This window comes from Dendrobates tinctorius, unplaced genomic scaffold, assembly GCF_039654945.1.
Source record: "Dendrobates tinctorius isolate UK_male_01 unplaced genomic scaffold, ASM3965494v1 ptg000022l, whole genome shotgun sequence".
In the NCBI taxonomy this organism is placed as follows: Eukaryota; Metazoa; Chordata; class Amphibia; order Anura; family Dendrobatidae; genus Dendrobates; species Dendrobates tinctorius.
Window position 1 is genome coordinate 90,268,948 of NW_027361690.1, and position 24,980 is coordinate 90,293,927.

Sequence of the window (24,980 nt, forward strand, 5' to 3'; positions counted from 1 at the left end):
CCAGAATCCCTCAATGTCTGTCCACTATTTCATCCTTCTTCTCCACTAGATATCTGAAACTCAACATGGACAAAACAGAATTCATCATCTTTCCCCCATCTCACGTGACCCCCCCTACGAACCTATCAATTACAGTAAATGACTGCCCACTCTCCCCAGTCCCACAAGCTCGCTGCCTCGGAGTAATCCTTGATGCTGATCTCTCCTTCAAACCACATATCCAAACCCTTTCCACTTCCTGCCGACTTCAACTCAAAAATATTTCACGCATCCGTTCATTCCTCACCCAAGAATCTGCAAAAACCCTAGTCCATGCCCTCATCATCTCTCGCCTTGACTACTGCAACCTCATGCTCTGCGGCCTCCCCTCAAACACTCTCGCACCCCTCCAATCTATTCTAAACTCTGCTGCCCGACTAATCCACCTGTCCCCCCGCTATTCCCCAGCTTCTCCCCTCTGTCAATCCCTTCACTGGCTCCCAATTGCCCAGAGACTCCATTACAAAACCCTAACCATGACATACAAAGCCATCCACAACTTGTCTCCTCCATACATCTGTGACCTCGTCTCCCGGTACTTTCCTGCACGCAACCTCCGATCCTCACAAGATCTCCTTCTCTACTCCCCTCTTATCTCCTCTTCCCACAATCGCATACAAGATTTCTCTCGCGCATCACCCCTACTCTGGAACTCTCTACCACAACATATCAGACTCTCACCTACCATCGAAACCTTCAAAAAGAGCCTGAAGACCCACCTCTTCCGACAAGCCTATAACCTGCAGTAACCACCGATCGACCAAACCGCTGCACGACCAGCTCTACCCTCGCCTACTGTATTATCACCCATCCCTTGAAGATTGTGAGCCCTCGCGGGCAGGGTCCTCTCTCCTCCTGTACCAGTTATGACTTGTATTGTTTAAGATTATTGTACTTGTTTTTATGTATACCCCCTCACATGTAAAGCGCCATGGAATAAATGGCGCTATAACAATAAATAATAATAATAATAATAATAATAATAATAATACAACCCTTTTTATTATAGTATACACTAGAGCCAATAACTTCCAACAAACCCATCTAGTCTGTCCTCTATTATGTCCTTCATTTAGATATAGCAGCTAATGTGTTGCGTTCCTGTATTTGGACTCTCTTATCCACTTGCTCATCAGTTCATTATATCTATTACAGATTTCAATCTATAAATAATTATTGTATCAGTAAAAGGCAATTGGCAATGTTATCTATGTCAGCTATACACATAAAGTAATTGCCCTCTTTCAGTCAACAGTTAAAGCTGCAAATGACTTCAATAATATGACAGAGGATCGGTCACTTGCTATACAGTGGGTACGGAAAGTATTGAGACCCCTTTAAATATTTCACTCTTTGTTTCATTGCAGCCATTTGGTAAATTCAAAAAAGTTCATTTTTTTCTCATTAATGTACACTCTGCACCCCATCTTGACTGAAAAAAACAGAAATATAGAAATTTTTGAAAATTTATTAAAGAAGAAAAACTGAAATATCACATGTCATGATCCAGGACGGGGTTTCGCATAGGCCCGTCCTGGTCTGACTGGGGGTTTATTGTTCCGCCTCTCCCTTGCAGAGGGCGGCTATTTAATGCTCACTTGACCTAGGTCCGGTGTCAGTTATACTCCTGCCCTCGGCTGAGTTAGTTGACCTTGTGCGTACGTGTGCCTTGTGCCTGATATCTTGCTTGCTTGTTTGGTTTTGATCTGGTTCTGTCCCTGTTTCGAGTTCTGCCTGTCCCTCTTGTACTGCGCTACCTCTCGTGTATGACTCTCTGCTTGTGACCCGACTTCTCTCTGCTCGTCCCCTTGGTACCACGTCGCCCTCTTGTGTATGACCTTTGGCTTTGTCTGACCTCCCGTCTGTTTATCCCTCCTGTACCTCGCTGTGCGTTCTGTGAATGACCTCCGTTTTGCCTGATTTTTCTGTCTTCTCTGAAAGCAGGACGCTAAGCCCCGCCCCCTTGCAGTCACATGACCGTAGGTCCCGTGCCGGCTTGCTAAACTTCATCACTCAGGTCTTGTGCACCTATACTTTCTGGCTGTCCTGGTCCCCAGGGGTCCCTACAGTGCGGGTGAGTCCCTGCTCAGCGGAGGCTGTACGCCGGCGCTGTCAGGATCCTGATATCACATGGTCATAAGTATTCAGACCCTTTGCTCAGTATTGAGCAGAAGCACCCTTTTGAGCTAGCACAGCCATGTGCCTTTTTGGGAATGATGCAACAAGTTTTTCACACCTGGATTTGGGGGATCCTCTGCCATTCTTCCTTGCAGATCCTCTGCAGTTCCATCAGGTTTTCAGGTCTCTCCATAGATGCTCAATTGGGATTAGGTCAGGGCTCTGGCTGGGCCAGTCAAGAATGGTCACAGAGTTGTTCTGAAGCCACTCCTTTGTTATTTTAGCTGTGTGCTTAGGGTTAATGTCATGTTGGAAAGTGAAACTTCGGCCAAGTCTGTTGTCCAGAGCACTCTGGAAGAGGTTTTTATCCAGGATATCTCAGTACTTGGCCGCATTCATGTTTCTTTCAATGGCAACCAGTCATCCTGTCCCTGCAGCTGAAAAACACCCCCATACCATGATGCTGCCACCACCATATTTCACTGTTGGGATTGTATTGGGCAGGTGATGAGCAGTGTCTGGTTTTCTCCACACATACCGCTTAGAATTATCACCAAAAAGTTCTATCTTCGTCTCATCAGACCAGAGAATCTTATTTCTCATAGTTTGGGAGTCCTACATGTGTCTTTTTTTTTAGCAAACTCTTCGTGGGCTTTCATATGTCTTGCACTGAGGAGAGGCTTCCGTCAGGCCACTATGCCATAAAGGCCCAACTGATGGAGGGCTGCAGAGATAGTTGACTTTGTGGATCTTCCTCCCATCTCCCTACTGCATCTGTGGAGCTCAGCCACAGTGATCTTGGGGTTCATCTTTACCTCTCTCACCAAGGCTCTTCTCCCACGATTGCTCAGTTTGGATGGATGGCCAGGTCAAGGAAGACTTTTGGTGGTCCCAAACTTTTTCCATTTAAGGATTATGGAGGCCACTGTGCTCTTAAGAACCTTGAGTACTGCAGACATTTTTTTGTAACCTTGGCCAGATATGTGCCTTGCCACAATTCTGTATCTGAGCTCCTTGGCCACTTTCTTTGTCCTCATGATTGTCATTTGGTCTGACATGCACTGTGAGCTGTGAGGTCTTATATAGACAGGTGTGTGCCTTTACAAATCAAGTCCTATTAGTTTAATTAAACACTGCTGGACTCCAATGAAGGAGTAGAACCATCTCAAGGAGGATCACAAGGAAATGGGCAGCATGTGACTTTAAAAAGAGTGTCTGATCAAAGGGTCTGAATACTTATGACCATGTGATTTTTTTTTAAATAAATTTGAAAAAATTTCTACATTTCTGTTTTTTTCTGTCAAGATGGGGTGCAGAGTGTACATTAAACCCCTTCATGACCAAGCCTATTTTGACCTTAATGACCAGGCCATTTTTTGCAATTCTGACCAGTGTCCCTTTATGAGGTAATAACTCAGGAATACTTCAACGGATCCTAGCGATTCTGAGTCTGTTTTTTCGTGACATATTGGGCTTCATGATAGTGGTAAATTTAGGTTGATAATTTTTGCGTTTATTTGTCAAAAAATCAGAAATTTGGTGAAAATTTAGAAAATTTAGCAATTTTCAAATTTTGAATTTTTATTCTGTTAAACCAGAGAGTTATGTGACACAAAATAGTTAATAAATAACATTTCCCATATGTCTACTTTACATCAGCACAATTTTGGAAACAAAATATTTTTTTGTTAGGAAGTTATAAGGGTTAAAAGTTGACCAGCGATTTCTCATTTTTACAATAAAATTTACAAAACCATTTTTTTTAGGGACCACCTCACATTTGAAGTCACTTTGAGGGGTCTATATGGCAGAAAATACCCAAAAGTTACACCATTCTAAAAACTGCACCCCTCAAGCTACTCAAAACTACATTCAAGAAGATTATTAACCCTTCAGGTGTTTCACAGGAACTAAAGCAATGTGGAAAGAAAAAATGGACATTTTAATTTTTTCAACAAAAATTTTCTTTTAGCATAAATTTTTTCATTTTCACATGGGAAACAGGATAAAATGGATCCTAAAATTTGTTGGGCAATTTCTCCTGAGTACAATGATACCTCATATGTCGTCATAAACCACTGTTTGGGCGCACGGCACGGCTCAGAAGGGAAGGAGCGCCATTTGACTTTTTGAATGGAAAATATGCTGGAATATTTAGCGGTTGCCATGTCGTGTTTGGAGAGCCCGTGTGCATAAACATTGGAGCTCCTCCACAAGTGACCCCATTTTGGAAACTAGACCCCCCAAGGAACTTATCTAGATGCATAGTGATCACTTTGAACCCCCAGGTACTTCACAAATTGATCTGTAAAAAAAATAAATACTTTTTTTTCACAAAAATTTTCTTTTAGCCTCAGTTTTTTCATTTTCACATGGGCAACAGGATAAAATGGATCCTAAAATTTGTTGAGCAATTTCTCCTGAGTGCACAGATACCTCATATGTGGTCATAAACCACTGTTTGGATGCACGGCATGGCCCGGAAGGCAAGGAGCACCATTTGACTTTTTGAATGGAAAATTAGCTCCAATCGTTATCGGACACCATGTCGCATTTGGAGAGCCCCTGTGCACCTAAACATTGGAGCTCCCCCACAAGTGACCCCATTTTGGAAACTAGACCCCCTAAGGAACTTATCTAGACGTGTAGGGAGCACTTTGAACCCCCAAGTGCTTCACAAAAGTTTATAACACAGAGCAGGGAAAATAAAAAATATTTTTTTTTCCTCAAAAATGATTTTTAGCACACTATTTTTAATTTTCACAAGGCTAACAGGAGAAATTGGACCACAAATCTTGTTGTCCAGTTTGTCCTGAGTACGCTGGTACCCCATATGTGGGGGGAACCACTGTTTGGGCCCACGGCAGGGCTCAGAAGGGAAGGAGCGCCATTTGACTTTTTGAAATGCAAATTACTTCCAATCGTTAGCGGACACCATGTCGTGTTTGGAGAGCCCCTGTGTGCCTAAACATTGGAGCTCCCCCACAAATGACCCCATTTTGGAAAATAGACCCCCTAAGGAACTTATCTAGATGTGTAGTGAGCACCTTGAACCCTAAAGTGCTTCACAAAAGTTTATGACGCAGAGCCGTGAAAATAAAAAAAAATTTTTTTCCCTCAAAAAATTATTTTTTAGTGCGCAATTTTTTATTTTCACAAGGGTACCAGGATAAATTAGACCCCAAAATTTGTTGTCCAGTTTGTCCTGAGTACGCTGGTACCCCACATGTGGGGGGGAACCACTGTTTGGGCACACGTCGGGGCTCGGAAGGGAAGTAGTGACATTTTGAAATGCTGACTTTGATGGAATGGTCTGTGGGTGTCATGTTACATTTGCAGAGCCCCTGATGTACCTAAACTGTGGAACCCCCCCACAAGTGACCCCATTTTGGAGACTAGACCCCCCAAGGAACTTATCTAGATGTGTGGTGAGCACCTTGAACCCCCAAGCGCTTCACAGAAGTTTATAACGCAGAGCCGTGAAAATAAAAAAAAAAATTTTTTCCACAAAAAAAAAATGATTTTTAGCCAGCAATTTTTTTTTCACAGGGGTAGCAGGATAAATTGGCCCCAAAATTTGTTGTCCAGTTTGTCCTGAGTACGCTGATACCTCATATGTGGGTGGCGACCACTGTTTGGGTACACGTCGGGGCTCGGAAGGGAAGTAGTGACATTATGAAATGCTGACTTTGATGGAATGGTCTGCGGGCATCATGTTACATTTGCAGAACCCCTGATGTACCTAAACTGTGGAACCCCCCCACAAGTGACCCCATTTTGGAAACTAGACCCCCCAAGGAACTTATCTAGATGTGTGGTGAGCACCTTGAACCCCCAAGTGCTTCACAGAAGATAATAACGCAGAGCCGTGAAAATAAAAAATATTTTTTTTTCCTCAAAAAAAATGATTTTTAGCTAGCAATTTTTTTTTTCACAAGGGTAGCAGGATAAATTGGACCCCAAAAGTTGTTGTCCAGTTTGTCCTGAGTACGCTGATACCCCATATGTGGGGGATGACCACTGTTTGGGTACACGTCGGGGCTCAGAAGGGAAGTAGTGACATTATGAAATGCTGACTTTGATGGAATGGTCTGCGGGCATCATGTTACATTTACAGAACCCCTGATGTACCTAAACTGTGGAACCCCCCCACAAGTGACCCCATTTTGGAAACTAGACCCCCAAAGGAACTTATCTAGATGTGTGGTGAGCACCTTGAACCCCCAAGTGCTTCACAGAAGTTTATAACGCAGAGCCGTGAAAATAAAAAATATTTTTTTTTCCTCAAAAAAAATGATTTTTAGCCAGCAATTTTTTTTTTCACAAGGGTAGCAGGATAAATTGGACCCCAAAAGTTGTTGTACAGTTTGTCCTGAGTACGCTGGTGCCCCATATATGGGGGGGAACTATTGTTTGGGCACACGTAAGGGCTCGGAATGGAAGTAGTGGCGTTTTGAAATGCAGACTTTGATGGAATGGTCTGCGGTCGTCATTACGTTTGCAGAGCCCCTGATGTGCCTAAACAATAGAAACCCCCCACAAATGACCCCATTTTGGAAACTAGACCTCCCAAGTAACTTATCTAGATGCCTGGTGAGCACTTTGGACCCCAAGTGCTTCACAGAACTTTATAACGCAGACGTGAAAATTAAAAAAAAAATTTTTCCACAAAAATATTTTTTTAGCCCCCAATTTTTTATTTTCCCAAGGGTACCAGGAGAAATTAGACCCCCAAAGTTGTTGTGCAATTTTTCCTGAGTACGCTGATACCCCATATGTTGGGGTAAACCACTGTTTGGGCACACGTCGGGGCTTGGAAGGGAGGAAGCACCGTTTAACTTTTTGAACGCAAAATTGGCTGGAATCAATGGTTGCACCATGTCGCGTTTGGTGACCCCCTGATGTGCCTAAACAGTGGAAACCCCTCAATTCTAACTCCAGCCCTAACCCCAACACACCCCTAACCACAGCCCTAACCCCAACACATCCCTAACCCTAATTCCAACCCTAACCATAACCCTAAGCCCAACAGACCCCGAACCCTAATCCCAACCCTAACCATAACCCTAACCACAAGCCTAACCCTAATTCCAACCCTAACCCTAATTCCAACCCTAACCCTAATTCCAACCCTAACCCTCTTTCCAACCCTAACCCTTTCCAACCCTAACCCTCTTTCCAACCCTAACCCTCATTCCAACCCTAACCCTCTTTCCAACCCTAACCCTCTTTCCAACCCTAACCCTAACCCTCTTTCCAACCCTAACCCTCTTTCCAACCCTAACCCTAACCCTCTTTTCAACCCTAACCCTCTTTTCAACCCTAACCCTAACCCTCTTTTTAACCCTAACCCTAACCCTCTTTTCAACCCTAACCCTCTTTTCAACCCTAACCCTAACCCTAATGGAAAAATAAAAATAAAAATATTTTCTTTATTTTATTAGTTCTGCCTACCTATGGGGGTGATAATCGGGGGGTTTATTTACTTTTTCTTTCATTTTGATCACTGTGAGAGTGATCAAAATGAAAGAATGGAATCTGCAGCCGGCAGATTCGGGCGGGCGCACTGCGCATGCGCCCGCCATTTTCAAAGATGGCGGCGCCCATCATCCGGACCCGAGGGACACCGGGAGGGACGGGGGGACTCAGGAAGTACCGGGGGGGTGAGGGGGGGATCGGAGGCTGGCGGGGAGCAGAGGGAATGGGAGGGGGGCAGATGATGACAGCGGCGGCAGATCGCCGCTGTCATTCAGTTGCGGGGGGGGCAATCGCCGGTGGGGGGGTGGAATCGGTGTCTCCAGCCATGTCCGATGCTACAGCAGCGTCGGACATGGCTGGATTGTAATATTTCATCAATTTTCAATGATGAAATATTACTATCGCTCTGATTGGCTGTTTCACTTTTAACAGCCAATCAGAGCGATCGTAGCCACGTGGGGGCGAAGCCACGCCCCCTGTGGTGAATTACAAAGCCCCCTGTATCTGCGGGTCGGGTGACCTTTCAGTGACCCCGGTCACCCGACCCGCAGGGGGGCTTTGAAGTCATGACGCCACATAGGCGTCACTGGTCAGATTTGAACCAGGTTTCATGACGCCTATGTGGCGTCATTGGTCGTGAAGGGGTTAATGAGAAAATATGACCTTTTTTGAATTTACCAAATGACTGCAATGAAACAAAGAGTGAAAAATTTAAAGGGGTCTGAATACTTTCCGTACCCACTGTGTGTATATATATATATATATATATATATATATATATATATATATTTAAACCTGGAACATTCTTCTGAATCTGGCATTGTTGTTTTCTTCCTGCGCCTCCCCATTCCTGAAATATGGCCACCCTCTTACCTATACAGTAAAGGCTGAAAGTGTTGGCATCCTTGAAATTGTTCAAGAAAATGAAGTATTTTTCCCAGAAAATTATTGCCATTACACATGTTTTGTTATACTCATGTTTATTTCCTTTGAGTATTGGAACAACACAAAAAAACAAAGAAACAAAGGCAAAATGATCATCATTTCACAATAAACCCCAGAATTGTTGGCACCCTCCACTTAATATTTGATTGCACACCATTTGAAATAAATAACTGCAATCAATCTCTTCCTATAAACCATCAACAAGCTTCTTATATTGAATCATAGAATGGTAGAGTTGGAATTGGAAGGTGGCCTCCAGGCTGCTTCAGAACTCTCCAGCGCATTGTTTACATCCATTTCTGGGGCTTCTTGAAGTATGTTTGGGGTCATTGTCCTGCTGGAAGACCCATGACCTAGGACACAAACCCAGCATTCTGACACTGGGCACTGCATTGTGACCCCAAATCCTTTGGTAATCTTTAGATTTCATGATGTCTTGCACATAGTCAAGGCATCCAGAGCAAAAAATCATCAAAACAACCCCAAAACATCTTTGAATCCTGACCATATTTGATTTTAGGTACTTTGCTCTTTTCTTTGTAGGCCAAACTCTGCTTTCAATAAACAGCAGAATGATGTGCTGTACCAAACAGCTCTAACTTGGTCTCATCTGTGCACAAGACACTTTCCCAGAAGGATTTTGGCTTACTCATGCACATTTTGGCATACTGCAGTCTAGCTTTGTCTCTGTGTCAGCAGTGGGGTCCTCCTGGGTCTCTTGTCCAAGCCCCCCTTTAGAACAAATAGCATGGGGGCTTCATGGGATTGCGGCACCAACTCCCCCTGTTGACTAAAGTCTAGTTAAATTAGGGTTGAGTCTCTGTATGTCCCGTTATTTCTCTTAGCAGTGGGCTTCTACTCCTTTTCTTGCCCCCCTTTTTCTTATGTAATATCTAATGGTACATACCATCTATAGATTGGTCTCTTAGTCTCCAGGTACTAGTCAGAAATTATCGACAGGAGCCTGATTGGTGGACAGATTTCAGCGCCAAACGGAAGAGTCTTTTTAAGCCTGACATTCCTGTCAGAAGTCTCACAGCACCTGGGATTTTGAAGAAACAGCTGCCGGCCCGCCCTCCCTTATGCATTATGTCGCTGTGGTATTTATTAGATGGGTGCTCACCCAGCTATGCTGGGTGGAGACTGGATGGTTTTAAGTTGCTATGGAGTAATTAATTTTTATGGTTGGTTATTAGTTTTATATATTTAATATATTTAATATTTGAGTAACCATTAATAAATACCGCGGCCTTTGATCTGCACACCATGTGTCGTGTTTCATTTAGTTAGTTAGTTGGGAAGGTGTTAAAGGGTGGGGGGGTTGGTGCCTGCCATCTCATACCATTGCGTTTCATTTAATTCAAATGTCGACTGTTGCTGATGCACCCTGATGCTGCAGGATAACTTGAATTTTTTTGGAACTTGATTGGGACTGCTAATTCTGTTTGGTAACAAAATGTAAATAATCTTGTAGCACAGACTAGGATTGATTTGCAAAAATGAACAAAATATTTATTCATATGTACAACAGAATCCCAACATTTCGGCCTACACACGGCCTTTGTCAAGGATATCTAAACAAAGGTACAAAAAAAAATAAATCAACATCAAGCATAACAGAAAAAAAACTGTAAAAAATATATATTCTAGTGACACAATATACACTATGAGACTTCATATAATACAATGTGTTACAAAGGGGATTCATTATCATCCAGAGACTCCCCGGGACTGAAAATTAAACAGACATAGTATAAACATATTATCCATATCAAGATATGACATACAAGTATGATAATAAAATATCTTTGTTAAATGGAAAAATACAGACAATAAACTGAAGCTACAAGTTCATGCACTGGTCTTATATAGTCAGGTATCCTGAAAGTTATGAGAATAAAAAAAAGAGAGAAGAAAAAGTACCCAAGGGAAGGGAAAGTCATATAATTCTACTGTTTACCATAAACGGAGTTTGGTCTACAAAGAAAAGAACACAGTACCTATAGTCAAATATGGTGGAGGTTCAATGATGTTTTGGGACTGTTTTGTTGCCTGCAGCACTGGGTGCCTTGACTGTGGGCAGGGCATCATGAAATCTGAAGATTATTAGTTTTTTTCTTAGCAGTGTAGTGCCCAGTGTCAGAAAGCTGGGTATGCTTCTAAGTCATGGATCTTCCAAATGGACAAGGACCCCAAACATACTTCAAGAATCCCTCAGAAATGAATGGAAACAAAGCGATAGAGAGTTCTGAAGTGGCTAGCAATAAGTCTGGATCTAAATCTCATTGAATATCCGTGGAAAGATCTTAAAATTGCAGTTGGGAGAAGGCACCTTCACATATTAGAGATCTGGTGTAAGAAGCTTGTGGATGGTTATAGGAGTGATTGATTGCAGTTATCTAACCCAAATGGTGTGCAACAAATATTAAGTTGAGGGTGCCAAGAATTTTGTCCAACCCATTTTTAGGGTTTTGTGTGAAAAGATGATGATGTCTAATTTACCTTTTTGTCTCTGTTTTTTTTGTGTGTTGTTACAGTAATTGTAATAATTTTCTGTGAGAAACACTTAATTTTCTGAAACAATTTTAAGGATGTGAACACTTTCAGCCACGACTGTACACGGATAAAAGAGCCATATCTCAGGAAAGAAGAGGCACAGGAACAAAAAAAAAAACAAATGTCAGATTCAGGAGAACAGTGGTATTTATACTAGGTACAGAAATGTCATTTTTATGGCAATTGACTGGTCTTCTTTAAGCATATGCTAAATGTGTGCATAACCTTAAGGTGGCTGGATGAGATGGGTAGATATAACAAATCTGCAGTCTCTATCGCACCTTATTTTAAAACACAAATTGTGATTGGACAGGAAAATACAGCTAGCCTAATCTAGGTTTACTAAGACAGAAGATGTTAGCATGGTTTGCCTTTCTCCATAAAAATTAGGTTGTGAGGAAATCTCAATGAAATCATCAGTATTAAAGAGAATTTGTCAGCAGGTTTTTGCTATGTAAGATTAAGACAGCATGCTGTAGGAGTTAAAACACAGATTTCAATGATACCTCTTTTATCAAGCTCAGTGCTTTTATTTGCTTGCAATTGTTGTTTTAGCACCAGGAGCTTATCACTGCTGGACTAGAGGAGCACAGTGCCTCCTGGTCTGATGCGCTCCCTCCTGTGATAAGCACCTCACTGTCTGTAGAAATTGTATATACAGAGCCTGGTGTGGGCGGGGCTAGCTTCCTCAGCTCTGCTTCATTGCTAAATCTAAAAGCTCTGATTGTGTCAGAAAGGCTGCACCCAGTGATCTAAGTGATATATTGTTAGATTAAGCTTTTCTTTTCCTACATTATGCAGCTCTCAGATGAAGTAGCAAAAACCTGCTGACCGTTTCCCAATAAGTAACACATATGTAATACCTTTTGACAGCTGATCAGTGAATATTCTCTCAAAGGGGTATTATCAAGTTTGTACGTTATTGGACCCCCATTGGTCCTGAGAACAGTGACTCTGAAGAGCTGTGTGGATGGAGCGGTGGGTGATTATATTCTTATGGGTGTGCTTATGACCTGCTCGACTATCTCCGTTGGTCTTATTAGGAATGCACGGAGCGGCACTGCTCTAAATTGACCACCGCTCCATTCACGTGGGCCCTGGTTCTCATGATCAGTGGGTTTTCACAGTGGTCAGACCCCAGAAAACAGCAATTTATTCCTCATACAATAAAAAGGAGATGACATCAAATTTGAGACTACCCCTTTAATAAAGCTTCTCATTAGTTGTAAAGACAGCATATGGAAACAAAGCTGCTTCTTTCTGAGGTCAAATAGGAAACCATTTGTGGAGAGTTAGGCTCTGTGTACATGTGGAGTAAATGGATGCAGTAATTTCTGCACCACTTCTGCATCTCTTGGAAGGAAAAACGCAGCTGCATTTTTGCCCTGCGTTTCTGACTGATTTGAGTGGTCAATGGTGAAAAACGCACAAAGAACTGACACGCTGCAGATTATTTTCTGCACCACATCTGCAAGTCACAAATAAGCAAAGTGTGTGTGACACTTCAGGTTTCTCATTCACCTTGCTGGCATCAGGATTGCTTCAGGTTTTTCTAGCAAATCTGCATGGCAAAAACGCACCAGATCTGCAACGTGTGCACAAGCCCTAAAGTAGAAGCAATATAATATACTATGGCTCATGAATTACTTAATACGCCCGGTAAGTTTTATAAGTATGCTTGAGTCCCTGGATCTTATTATTAACACATACGCCGTATCCCGCAGTATAATGTCGATATCACTATCGGCAATGACAACTTTCTAATATGCTCCACAGGTAACCTGCTTCATGTGCAATCAGGACAGAAGAAGAGGCACACGGCTGAGCTTGTATAACCTGGTATTATACAGCGTCCAAACAATTCGTTCACATATGGTCTCCAAACAGAAAAAAAATCTTCAGTACCAGATGCCTAAAATTATAGAGGTCCGCCGCATGGACATAATATAAGCCATCACTACACAACTAAAAAGCCAGGGCACTTTGGGGATTCACGGTTATATACCAACCGCACACTGCGACAATAGGAGCCATGACCTCCTGAAATAAATTAGTTTAATTTACAGGATGAGGTGTAAAAGTCCAAAACCTCAACAAAATACAGGACATTAAAAATAAATGAAAACAGCTTTATGACTATGATATTTCTAAGTAACACTGTAACGGCCAAGGCAGAGCAGATTGTGATGCCAATACACAGATGCAGGAGGGCAATATTTCCCATCGTGCTGCGTTATATATGGGTACGCACATACTGGAGGTCGGCAGAGCAGGAATGCTACGGAGAACAATCGTATGAATAATATAGGAGAATACCAATGTCTTCAACATCAGAAATTCATGGAAAAGAATGGACACATGTAGAGAAATACGTACGGACACAGAAATCTCCACTTTCATAGTACCCTGGGCAACATTGGGATCGTCTTCTGTACATGGTTCGCAGACCTCGTCGGTAGGCTGTCTTGTAACTTATCCTGCGCAGAATATGGGACAAATCAGGATTATAGGAGACATTTGCACAAGCAAAATAGCAAATATTTTAGAACAGAAATAACGGCATGTACAGTACATTCAGGTGACAAATTGCTGGCAAGCTGAATTTCCACATAAGTAGGGCCGGCTACAATGGCCTATGGGTGACAGAGTCCCTTTCTTTGTTTTCAATTTTTTTTCTCCTCACCTTCCAAAATGTATACTTTTTTTTATTTTTCAGTCAATAAAATATCACAGCTTGCTTTTTTCCCCAGGTACCATCTGTAGTTTTTAACACTAACATTTACGGACCCATAAAACTTTCAGAACACTTTTTGTTACATTTTTTTGGGAGGACAAGCAACCATTAAGATTTTTTTTTCCATTTTACCATATGGGATAAATATCATGATATTTTTATCAGTTTGCACAGTTGTCCGTGCAGCAATATCAAATATGCTTTTTTTTGTTTGTTAGATTCTTTGTATGCTACAGGAAACTGTGAGGCTGATATGAACTTTTATATACATATTTCTATATATTTACATATTGCCTGAATTTTTCCAGGGCTACTGTACATAAGTATAACAATATAATGTCCCTGAAGAGCATATATGTATTGGAAAAGAATATATGACCTCCATGCAGCCACTGGGTTTCCTTGAAAACGGTCCCAAATTTTCTAGAATGCCTGATTTTAAGAGTACAATCTGAGATGCGTATCCCTACCAAGAAGGCCCCTTCCACCACCTACCACCCTTCTACTCTGAGCCGCCTGCCCCCAATCTGTGGTTTATCTGTGCCCAGACCGTAGGGTATTCACCAAGGAGACAGGCAACTTCACTGAGATTGGCTGAAATGTGGTGAAATTGACATTGTTAGGATTGTTGGTACCACATTGGGCGAAATGCAGAAAAAAAAATGTAAGATTTCCTTGTATAGATAAACATGTGAAACTGTCATACGCCAAAACGGAAATGTGCATGTATAGTATGTGCAAAATCGAAGTTCTTGGCCCACAGCAGAAGACTTCCCCATTTCATCACAATAAGGTGTTAACACCATGAAAATATGGATCCATTGTTAAGGGTTTCATGCTGGTGTTGTATTCTTGCCATACATTAAGCCCATCAACAACACATGAACAATGATTAAAAGATATAACCTAATGGAGAATTGTAGTTATGGATGCAGCCAACCTGTCTGCTAATGATTAGGTTATAAACCTGCGGTATATATGTCCCAGGGCTACAAGCAATGTCTGTAAATGGGTATATAGGAAGAACTAGACAGCTAATTCATGCTGCCTGAAACACGGGAAGCATGAATCAGAGATCGGCTCCCTTATTTCAGGTATGTATGCTTTACTGTAAAACGATGTGGCATTTCAGAGTAACCATATTTTGAAAAGCCTGCTAGAGGCGAGACAACTAGGATGACTAGTTCAAGAGGTAGGTCCCCGGCAGCTTCTCCCCACCTCCTCCCCTATACTGACAGCTCTCCCTATACACAAATAGGACGCTACTGCTCACCTGCATCTTGCACTTGTCATCCTTGTCACATTGTGTCAAGCCAGTTCTTAAAAGTTTGTTTTCTTTGAATCGCTGTGGTGTTTCACAATGAAACATGCATGGCCACAATAAAGAAGCGGTAGCTGATTTATGCAGCAAAATCTGCGGCACAATCTATAAGAAACTTAGTGCGCTGATATAACATATTTGGATAAGGGTTACCTGGCTTAGAAACATATGATGCAAAACTGTTTTTTTAATGTTAAAAAGATAAATCTTCAGCAACTATGTAATGTTATGGCTACATGACAGTGTATCATGAGTTTTTTGTAGGTAGGGTAATTCAGATGGCAAAGGAAGAAAATGCTCAGAAAATAATAATAGCGGACATCTACGAGGGTACACGGCTGACCATACCTGTTAGGAAGCTGGCGGCTGAATGCTCGTTCCTCTGACAGCTATTCCTCACAATTCTCCCATATACATACAAGCTTGGTCCTGCCGAGCATGCCTGTGTCCCCAATGGAGTAAGCAGAGCAAGACGCTGCTAGTGATCTCTGGTGGTGGCTTACAGTGGGTACGGAAAGTATTCAGACCCCTTTAAATTTTTCTCTCTTTGTTTCATTGCAGCCATTTGCTAAATTAAAAAAAAATTCATTTTTTTTCTCATTAAAGTACACTCTGCACCCCATCTTGACTGAAAACAACAGAAATGTAGAAATTTTTGCAAATTTATTAAAAAAAACCCTGAAATATCACATGGTCATAAGTATTCAGACCCTTTGCTCAGTATTGAGTAGAAGCATCCTTTTGAGCTAGTACAGCCATGAGTCTTCTTGGTAATGATGCAACAAATTGATGCAACAAATTTTTCACACCTGGATTTGGGGATCCTCTGCCATTCTTCCTTGCAGATCCTCTCCAGTTCCGTCAGGTTGGATGGTCAACGTTGGTGGACAGCCATTTTCAGGTCTCTCCAGAGATGCTCAATTGGGTTTAGGTCAGGGCTCTGGCTGGACCAGTCAAGAACGGTCGTAGAGTTATTCTGAAGCCACTCCTTTGTTATTTTAGCTGTGTGCTTAGGGTCATTGTCTTGTTGGAAAGTGAAACTTCGGCCAAGTCTGAGGTCCAGAGCACTGTGGAAGAGGTTTTCATCCAGGATATCTCTGTACATTCATGTTTCCTTCAATGGCAACTAGTCGTCCTGTCCCTGCAGCTGAAAAACACCCCTATAGCATGATGCTGTCACCACGTTTCACTGTTGGAATTGTATTGGGCAGGTGATGAGCAGTGCCTGGTTTTCTCCACATAAACCGCTTAGAATTATCACCAAAAAGTTCTATCTTCATCTCATCAGACCAGAGAATCTTATTTCTCATAGTCTGGGAGTCCTTCATGTGTAAACTCTATGAGGGCTTTCATATGTCTTGCACTGAGGAGAGGCTTCTGTCGGGCCACTCTGCCATAAAGGCCCGAATGGTGGAGGGCTGCAGTGATAGTTGACTTTGTGGAACTTTCTTCAATCTCCCTACTGCATCGGTGGAGCTCAGCCACAGTGATCTTGGGGTTCTTCTTTACGTCTCTCACCAAGGCTCTTCTCCCATGATTGCTCAGTTTGGCTGGACGGCCAGGTCTAGGAAGACTTCTGGTGGTCCCAAATTTCTTCCATTAAAGGATTATGGAGGCCACTGTGCTCTTAGGAATCTTGAGTACTGCAGAAATTCTTTTGTAACCTTGGCTACATCTGTGCCTTGCCACAATTCTGTCTCTGAGCTCCTTGGCCAGTTCCTCTGACCTCATGATTCTCATTTGGTCTGACATGCACTGTGAGGTCTTATATAGACAGGTGTGCGCCTTTACAAATCAAGTCCTATCAGTTTAATTAAAACACAGCTGAACTCCAATGAAGTAGTAGAACCATCTCAAGGAGGATCACAAGGAAATGGACAGCATGTGACTTAAATAAGAGTGTCTGATCAAAGGGTCTGAATACTTAAGACCATGTGATATTACGGGGGTTTTTTTTAATAAATTTGCAAACATTTCTACATTTCTGTTTTTTTCTGTCAAGATGGGGTGCAGAGTGTACATTAATGAGAAAAAAATGAACTGTTTTGAATTTACCAAATGGCTGCAATGAAACAAAGAGTTAAAAATTTAAAGGAGTCTGAATAGTTTCCATACCCACTGTATCTCCCATATGAACAACAAGATCAGTCAAGTTTAAATCCAATATGCTCAATCCTATTTTACTCTATACACAGTCAAACATATTAGTTGGTCAAAATTGGAGCATCCGCTTGGTATACACCTAATGTGGTCGGCCACTGTAAGCCTTGCCATTTCCCCCAGCATGCACAATGCAATGTACCATGCAGGATGATACTGGTAACAACTTACCTGTGTCTTGTGCATTTGAACCAATTGAGGATATCTGTGCAGCGAGTGTAATAAATCTGATCAAATGGGTGCGCGTAGGATTCCTGCACTGTCACAGCATAGCTGGAAGAGAGAAGGAGAAGAAAGGTTAATGGCTTCTTGAAACTTGGAAAGAATTTTGTGTAGATCAGCAATAGAGAACGCTGTAATCTCATCAAAAGGGAAATGCTCACAAAAATAAAATGTTCTTAATTACACTTAAAATATATGCTGTTTCGCTTGCCACCACATATTCAAGTGAATGTCACTAATCTTCCAATAACTATTAACGGAGTGACTGAAGAAGGGGCATACAGAGCAACCAATTCTGGCAGCTTACCTCAACTGTTGTTCAGATCTGTGCTAATATTAACTCGTATATAGATTTAACTTTCTGTTTGAGGAGCCATTTACTCTCTTCAAAACAATTCTATTATTAAATGAGTCTAAACCAGAGGTGTGACCCGGGAAACCATATGTACTGCTAGTTGTACTCCTATAGGGCTGCTGCATTATACTCCTATAGGGTGCATTGTACTGCTATAGGGGTGCATTATACTATATATGACTATGGGGTACATTATACTACTATGAGGGTGCATTATACTGCTACAGTATATATGTCTGTTGGGTACATTATACTATTATGGATGACTATGGGGCAATATGGAGAGACATGAGGCAGAATGGCAGGACACGTGTGGTTCAAAATGTGGGATTTTATTACTGTAGGGGCTAATTAAACAATATTATCTTTGAGGATACTGTTTTCAGTGTGGGGAGGAGATGTCCTGTTACTGTGCAGGGCGACACTGTCGCTTTTTTTCTTCATCTGGCGTAGTGTAGAGGTTGGAGAAAAATTGGGGGATGTGTTCTAGATAACTGTTATTTTCTGTATGTGATGTTATTCGGTCACTGTGGTGGTAATATGTGATCTGGTCATGGTGTGGCGGTATTTGTCCCCTGTATGTGGTATTATTTGGTCACTATATGGTGGTAATATGTGGTCTGGTCATGGTGCGGTAGTATTTGTTCCTTGTATGTGATATTATTTGGTCACTGTGGTGGTAATATGTGATTCGGTCATGGTGTGGTGGTATTTGTTCCTTGTTTGTGATATTATTGGTCAATTGAAAAATTGAAAAATAAAAATATACCTAAATTGCATTGGATAATTTAACAAATGTTTAGTAAGTTACAGTAGAGTACGGCCAGGCCAAAAGAGTCGACCTTGTTGTGGTGGCGGATTAAAAAATCTTTTGGCCAAAACAAAAGCTGTTGGTTATGTATGTGGTGATGGGAACTGTTAATGTGTGATTGGTGAGGATGTGGTGCAGAATTGGAGTTTTTTCAAGAGAGGGCGGTGGGACTGTGGATAGTTTGAGGGGTGGAGCCTGGGTGAACTCTCAAGGGGGCCCTGAAAATTTAGCCAGTGTGGGGCCCCGAAATTCCTAGTAGCAGCCCTGTACTAGACTGTGTCTAGTTGCGGCTCACATGTGGCCCGGTAAACCATATGTGCCCCAAGATGTGAATTTCTGTGGTCCCTAATCATCTGGTAATGGTCATGATTGTATGTGTCTAGTGGTGGATCACATTTGGCCTAGGAAACCACATTTGCCCCTTGATGTCAATTTCTTTAGTCCCAAACCATCTGTCTGGTTATGATCACGCTTGTCTTGGTTTGCTGGTGGCTTACATGTGGCCCCAGAAACCACATGAACACACAAATATTGGCTGAATTAGGGTCTTGAGATAAGGTGGAGAAAAGGCAATGCAAGATTGCAGGTATCTTTATTATCGTTTGTGGAAGAGATGATGCTCACATGTGACTCTACCTTTGTAGAGTGCAAATGGAGGAGAAAAGGACCATTATAGTGTAAAGATATGGCAGCCCCAGAATTTGGATCTATCAGGCATTTAAGACATTTACCTTAGATATGCCATAAATGCCTCAGATGATGGTTACATCCCTTTTAATTACCTTGAGATTGATTAATTCTGGTAGTCTGGTCCGTGGATTATAAAAGATTGTGCACTTAGTCTAAAGATGGGTAAGCACTTTATCATACCCTCTTTCTGCGACGGTTGTGTAGACGCCTTGTTATACAAGACATAACTTTTACATTCAGGTCTGGTTTTATCTTGGTTTTCAAATATGATTTGGATTATATATAATTGGGAAATTAATCATCTACCATATACCTGATGTCACCTCAGCATAAAATACAGAATTTTCTACTGCAGATAAATATCATAACGCGTTAGTGGGCACACACATAAATCAGCACACCTCTGCTCACACACCAAGTGTTTAGTAGCATCTTGGAATTTTGATATACACAATCTTAATCAATAAACATCCCCTACCTAACCATGTCTGCTCCCCGACACTGCATCTACTCCGCGCTGACTGCTTTGATGTCGCCCCGCTCAAGGATTAACTTTCACCACCCCAAATACTAGTTCTTGAAAGTCTTTTCCTGGATTTCACAGCAATTTGTTCTGTGCCCTACAATATTTGACATTCTTTTTTGCATCAAGGAGAGGCTGATGACATTCAGAAATGAGATATTTTATATGTTATGAAGGCAGAGAAGGGCTATTCACAGCCTAATCTCTGACCTTTCTCCATGTGAAATATTACCAGCTAAGTAAGAAAGTCGTCTTGGTCAGTGGAACCAATCAATTCTGGTATTTCATTTTTGTTTCTCCTCGATTGGGTGCCTGCCACTCTGCCTCTGCTTTCCCAAAATCAATACCTTCCATTTGTGATTGGAATAAAAGTTACAAAACATCACCCTCGCATTGCTCCAGCTCAGCACGCTCTGCTCCCAATTCAAAGTGGAACCTGAAGTATAGACTAACATGGAGATGTGAAGGTCAACTGGCTATTCAAGAAAAGCAACATTCAATTTCAGGAGCGCAGGCATTCCTGGCGTCCACTGTACGATTTTCATTCATTTATTCTGAAATACCCTGCATTCAACTATTGCCACAGTTAACCTCTTAAAAAACAAAGTTATTGATACAGAGGCTTAACCGGCTCCAGCAAGTCATGCAGCACTTTTATTTCCATCTGTTATCTAACTCTCTATAACATACAGTATATGAGTTATTCATATACAGTGCCTTGCGAAAGTATTCGGCCCCCTGAAAATTTTCAACATCTTCCCACATATCATGCTTCAAACATAAAGATACCAAATGTAAATTTTTGGTGAAGAATCAAAAACAAGTGGGAAACAATTGTGGAGTTGAACGAAATTTATTGGTTATTTTAAATTTTTGTGGAAATTCAAAAACTGAAAAGTGGGGCGTACAATATTATTCAGCCCCTTTAACTTAATACTTTGCTGCACCACCTTTTGCTGCTATTACAGCTGCAAGGCGCTTGAGGTATGTCTCTATCAGTTTTGTACATCGAGAGACTGAAATTCTTGCCCATTCTTCCTTGGCAAACAGCTCGAGCTCAGTGAGGTTTGATGGAGATCGTTTGTGAACAGCAGTTTTCAGCTCTTTCCACAGATTCTCGATTGGATTCAGGTCTGGACTTTGACTTGGCCATTCTAACACCTGGATGTGTTTATTTGTGAACCATTCCATTGTAGATTTTGCTTTATGTTTGGGATCTTTCTCTTGTTGGAAGACAAATCTCGGTCCCAGTCTCAGATCTTTTGCAGACTCCAACAGGTTTTCTTCAAGAATGGTCCTGTATTTGGCTCCATCTTCCCATCAATTTTAACCATCTTCCTTGTCCCTACTGAAGAAAAACAGGACCAAACCATGATGCTGCCACCACCATGTTTGACAGTGGGGATGGTGTGTTCAGGGTGATGAGCTGTGTTGCCTTTACGCCAACCATATCATTTGGCATTGTTGCCAAAAAGTTCGATTTTGGTTTCATCTGACCTTCTTCCACATGCTTGATGTGTCTCCCAGGTGGCTTGTTGCAAACTTTAAATGACACTTTTCATGGATATCTTTGAGAAAAGGCTTTCTTCTTGCCACTCTTCTATAAAGGCCAGATTTGTGCAGTGTATGACTGATTGTTGTCCTATGGACAGACTGTCCCACCTCAGCTGTAGATCTCTGCAGTTCATCCAGAGTGATCATGGGCCTCTTGGCTGCATCTCTAATCAGTCTTCTCCTTGTTTGAGATGAAAGTTTAGAGGGACGGCCGGGTCTTGCTAGATTTGCAGTGGTATGATACTCCTTCCATTTCAATATAATCGCTTGTACAGTGCTCCTTGGGATGTTTAAAGTTTTGGAAATCATTTTGTATCCAAATCCAGCTTTAAACTTCTCCACAACAGTATCACGGACCTGCCTGTTGTTTTCCTTGGTCTTCATAATGCTCTCTTTGCTTCAAACAGAACCCTGAGACTATCACAGAGCAGGTGCATTTATACGGAGACTTGATTAACACACAGGTGGATTATATTTATCATCATTAGTCATTTTGTACAACATTGGATCATTCAGAGATCCACAATGAACTTCTGGAGTGAGTTTTCTGCACTGAAAGTAAAGGGGCCAAATAATATTGCACGCCCCACTTTTCAGTTTTTGAATTTCCACAAAAATGTAAAATTACCAATAAATTTCGTTCAACTTCACAACTGTGTCCCACTTGTTGAAAAGTTCCAGGGGGCCGAATACTTTCGCAAGGCACTGTATATGCAGTAAATGAGTACACCCCCTTTGAAAAGTAAGCTTTTAATCAATATCTCAGTGAACATAAGAACAGTTTCCAAAAATTTTTGACAAGACTGAGTTTCATAGAACATTATTTATCTCATAACATGGAAGTAAGATTAATAATAGAACTTTCATTACAAAATCTTCAATTTTACTCAAATTAGTTGATGTAAAAATGAATACTCCCCACATAAAAGCATCTCCATCTGGTATTTTGTATGATCCCTATGACTTTTAAGAACAGCACCAAGTCTTCAAGGCATGGAGTAAACACATTTTTGACATATTGCGGTATCTATTGTTTTCCATTCTTCAAAAATGACCTATTTTAGAGCCTGAATACTGGATGGAGAGTGATGCTCAACGTCTCTCTTCAGAACTGCCTGTAGGCTTCAGATTGGAGTCAGATCAGGAGATATATTTGGCCATTAAATCACTTTCACCCTGTTCTTTGTCAGAAACACAACTGTGGACTTAGATGTGTGTTTTGGATCATTGTCATGTTGTAAAAGTGCACATCTACCATGGGCATGTAGTGATGGTAGTATCTTCTCATTCAATATAGAGCAGAACATCTGTGAATTCATGATACCATCAATGAAAACTCCCCGACACCAGCAGCACTCATGCAGCCCCACATAGGGAGAGTGCCCCCACCATGTTTCACTGTAGGCACCATGCATTTTTGTTTGTACTCCTCCTCACCTTTGCAAATGCACACAGTTTTGAAGCCATCAGTTACAAAATCATTTATCTTGGTCTGCTCTCTTGAGTGTAGTGTCCCACTAGTCTTCATATATTTTCAGCATTGGCCCTGGCAAATTGTAGTCAGGCTTTTTTGAACATAGGCTTTAGGAGAGGCTTCCTTTGCAGACGACACCTGTGCTTGCTATTCTTATGCAGCATACGCTGTATTGTGTCATGGGAAATACCCCAGTTTGGCTTTCCACTTCTTTTGCTAACTGCAGTGAACTTACATGTCAATTTTCTTCAACCCTACTTATGAGAAGACGCTCCTGTTTAGGTGATTATTTCTGTGGTCGGCCTGGATGTCTCTGTAAGATGATTATAATTCCATCTCTGTTAAATTTTTGCATCACTTTTGCTACAGGTTTCTGACTGATAAGTAAAGCTTTGCTGAATTTTTTGTAGCCGTCACCTTTCTGGTTGCCGTAGTTCTGAGCTGATGTGACTGTTGGACATCTCCTGAATTTGATGTGAAGTAAGCATGATGTATCTTTCATTTGCTGCACTGTTTCCTTTCCCAACCACTGTATTTATGGTCTTCAATGTTGCCCATGTCTTGGTGGTTCTTCAAAAAACTTCAACAGCATATTGTTTAAAAATTATTTTGCTGTTTTGGAAAGCAAAGGGCGGTCACACCAAATATTGATTTGATGTAGATTTCTCTTTTGTTTATCCACTTTGCTTTATGTTTGTGAATAAAAATAAACTATTACAACTTATATTTTTCAAAGTATTCTTTCTTTTGCAGCATTTTATTTACACTTGCCTACAACTTTTGCACAGTACTGTATATATGTATATACATATATATATACACCTGTATATAAGAGGCGTTATTCTCATTCAATAAGTCAGATTTAAGCTCTATGTATTGGCCTTGGATGGCCATTCATTTGTATGGCTGCCATGAGCTACATTCATATCTGGTTGACCAGTCAGTCAGCTTTCTACCAATGCTCTCAAGAGTGGGGCCCTACTGACCACCATGGTGGCTCCAGCATAGAAGGCGTTGTCTAACAACTTCGTTAACAAGCAGCAATAAAAAATTATAATCATAAGGATCTTTAAATGGATGATAAATTACTAGTTCTTGCTGGTATTTCCCTTTACACCACTGTGATTACTTAATATATGAATACCCTGACGAATGTAGCGTGACAAATGGAAATGTGTGTAAACTTGTACTAGTTTTATGCTTTTAATTATGTCAGAAGAAAAAGTATGCATACATTGTACTAGAAGGGTTTTGCACTTTTGCTCCAAGTGTCTGGGGATCTTCTTTTTTCATTAAATCATTTTTTCCATTGCGGGGAAACAATTCAGCTATTATTTTATGAATACATTTAAACTTGGAAACATACAATAGCGACGGCAAAGAAAGACCAAGAGGTCCTTATAATCTGCCTCCTCTTCTTTTTATTAATCACTCAGTGTTGATTTTTTCACTACATCAGCTGTCTGTTTCTAGCATACACTTCTCCTTAAAAACAAAACATTTTCTTCAGTGCAGTGTAAAGTGTTCCTGTCTGTTCTACATGCACGCACTATAAGTAACTAGGCTGGATTTACGCGAGTATACATTATTGTCCATTTTACGTCGAGAAAAAAAAAAGAATGATTTTTCATCCGTATTGTCATCGTTGTGTTCGTTTTTATGTCCATAGGCCATCTATAATTCTATTTTGTCTTTTTACATGAACAATTTAATAAAGGACAAATAGACAGTTTTCTATCTTATAATTGTAATCTATATGTAAAAAACGCATGACATATGGATGATAAACCGTATGTGATACACTTTTCAAGCATTGATTGTTTGGGACTCTGATCCAAAATTCTGATCAAAATATTGCATGCTGTGGTTTTTTTATGCACTGACCAACAGTCCGAGGGTAAAAATGTTCATGTGAACTGCCACGTTACTTGCATTGGTCTGTGTGCTGTCCACATGCTATCATGGATAGCACACATGCAATTAATGCGCTCGTCTGAACT

General features: G+C 41.2%; 1 protein-coding gene across 8 annotated transcripts in view; it reads right to left on the bottom strand.

Annotated features, from left to right (window-relative positions):
• The window catches only part of MEGF11 (multiple EGF like domains 11), an 815,865-nt gene that overhangs the window by 623,946 nt on the left and 166,939 nt on the right, over positions 1-24,980 (bottom strand). For all 8 annotated transcript variants that reach the window (XM_073568888.1, XM_073568889.1, XM_073568884.1 and 5 more), the window contains 2 exons: positions 17,523-17,624; positions 13,513-13,613 (listed from right to left, as the gene is read on the bottom strand). In XM_073568888.1, the coding sequence (XP_073424989.1) occupies positions 13,513-13,613; positions 17,523-17,624 (203 nt within the window). The remainder of the gene's footprint in view (positions 1-13,512; positions 13,614-17,522; positions 17,625-24,980) is intronic.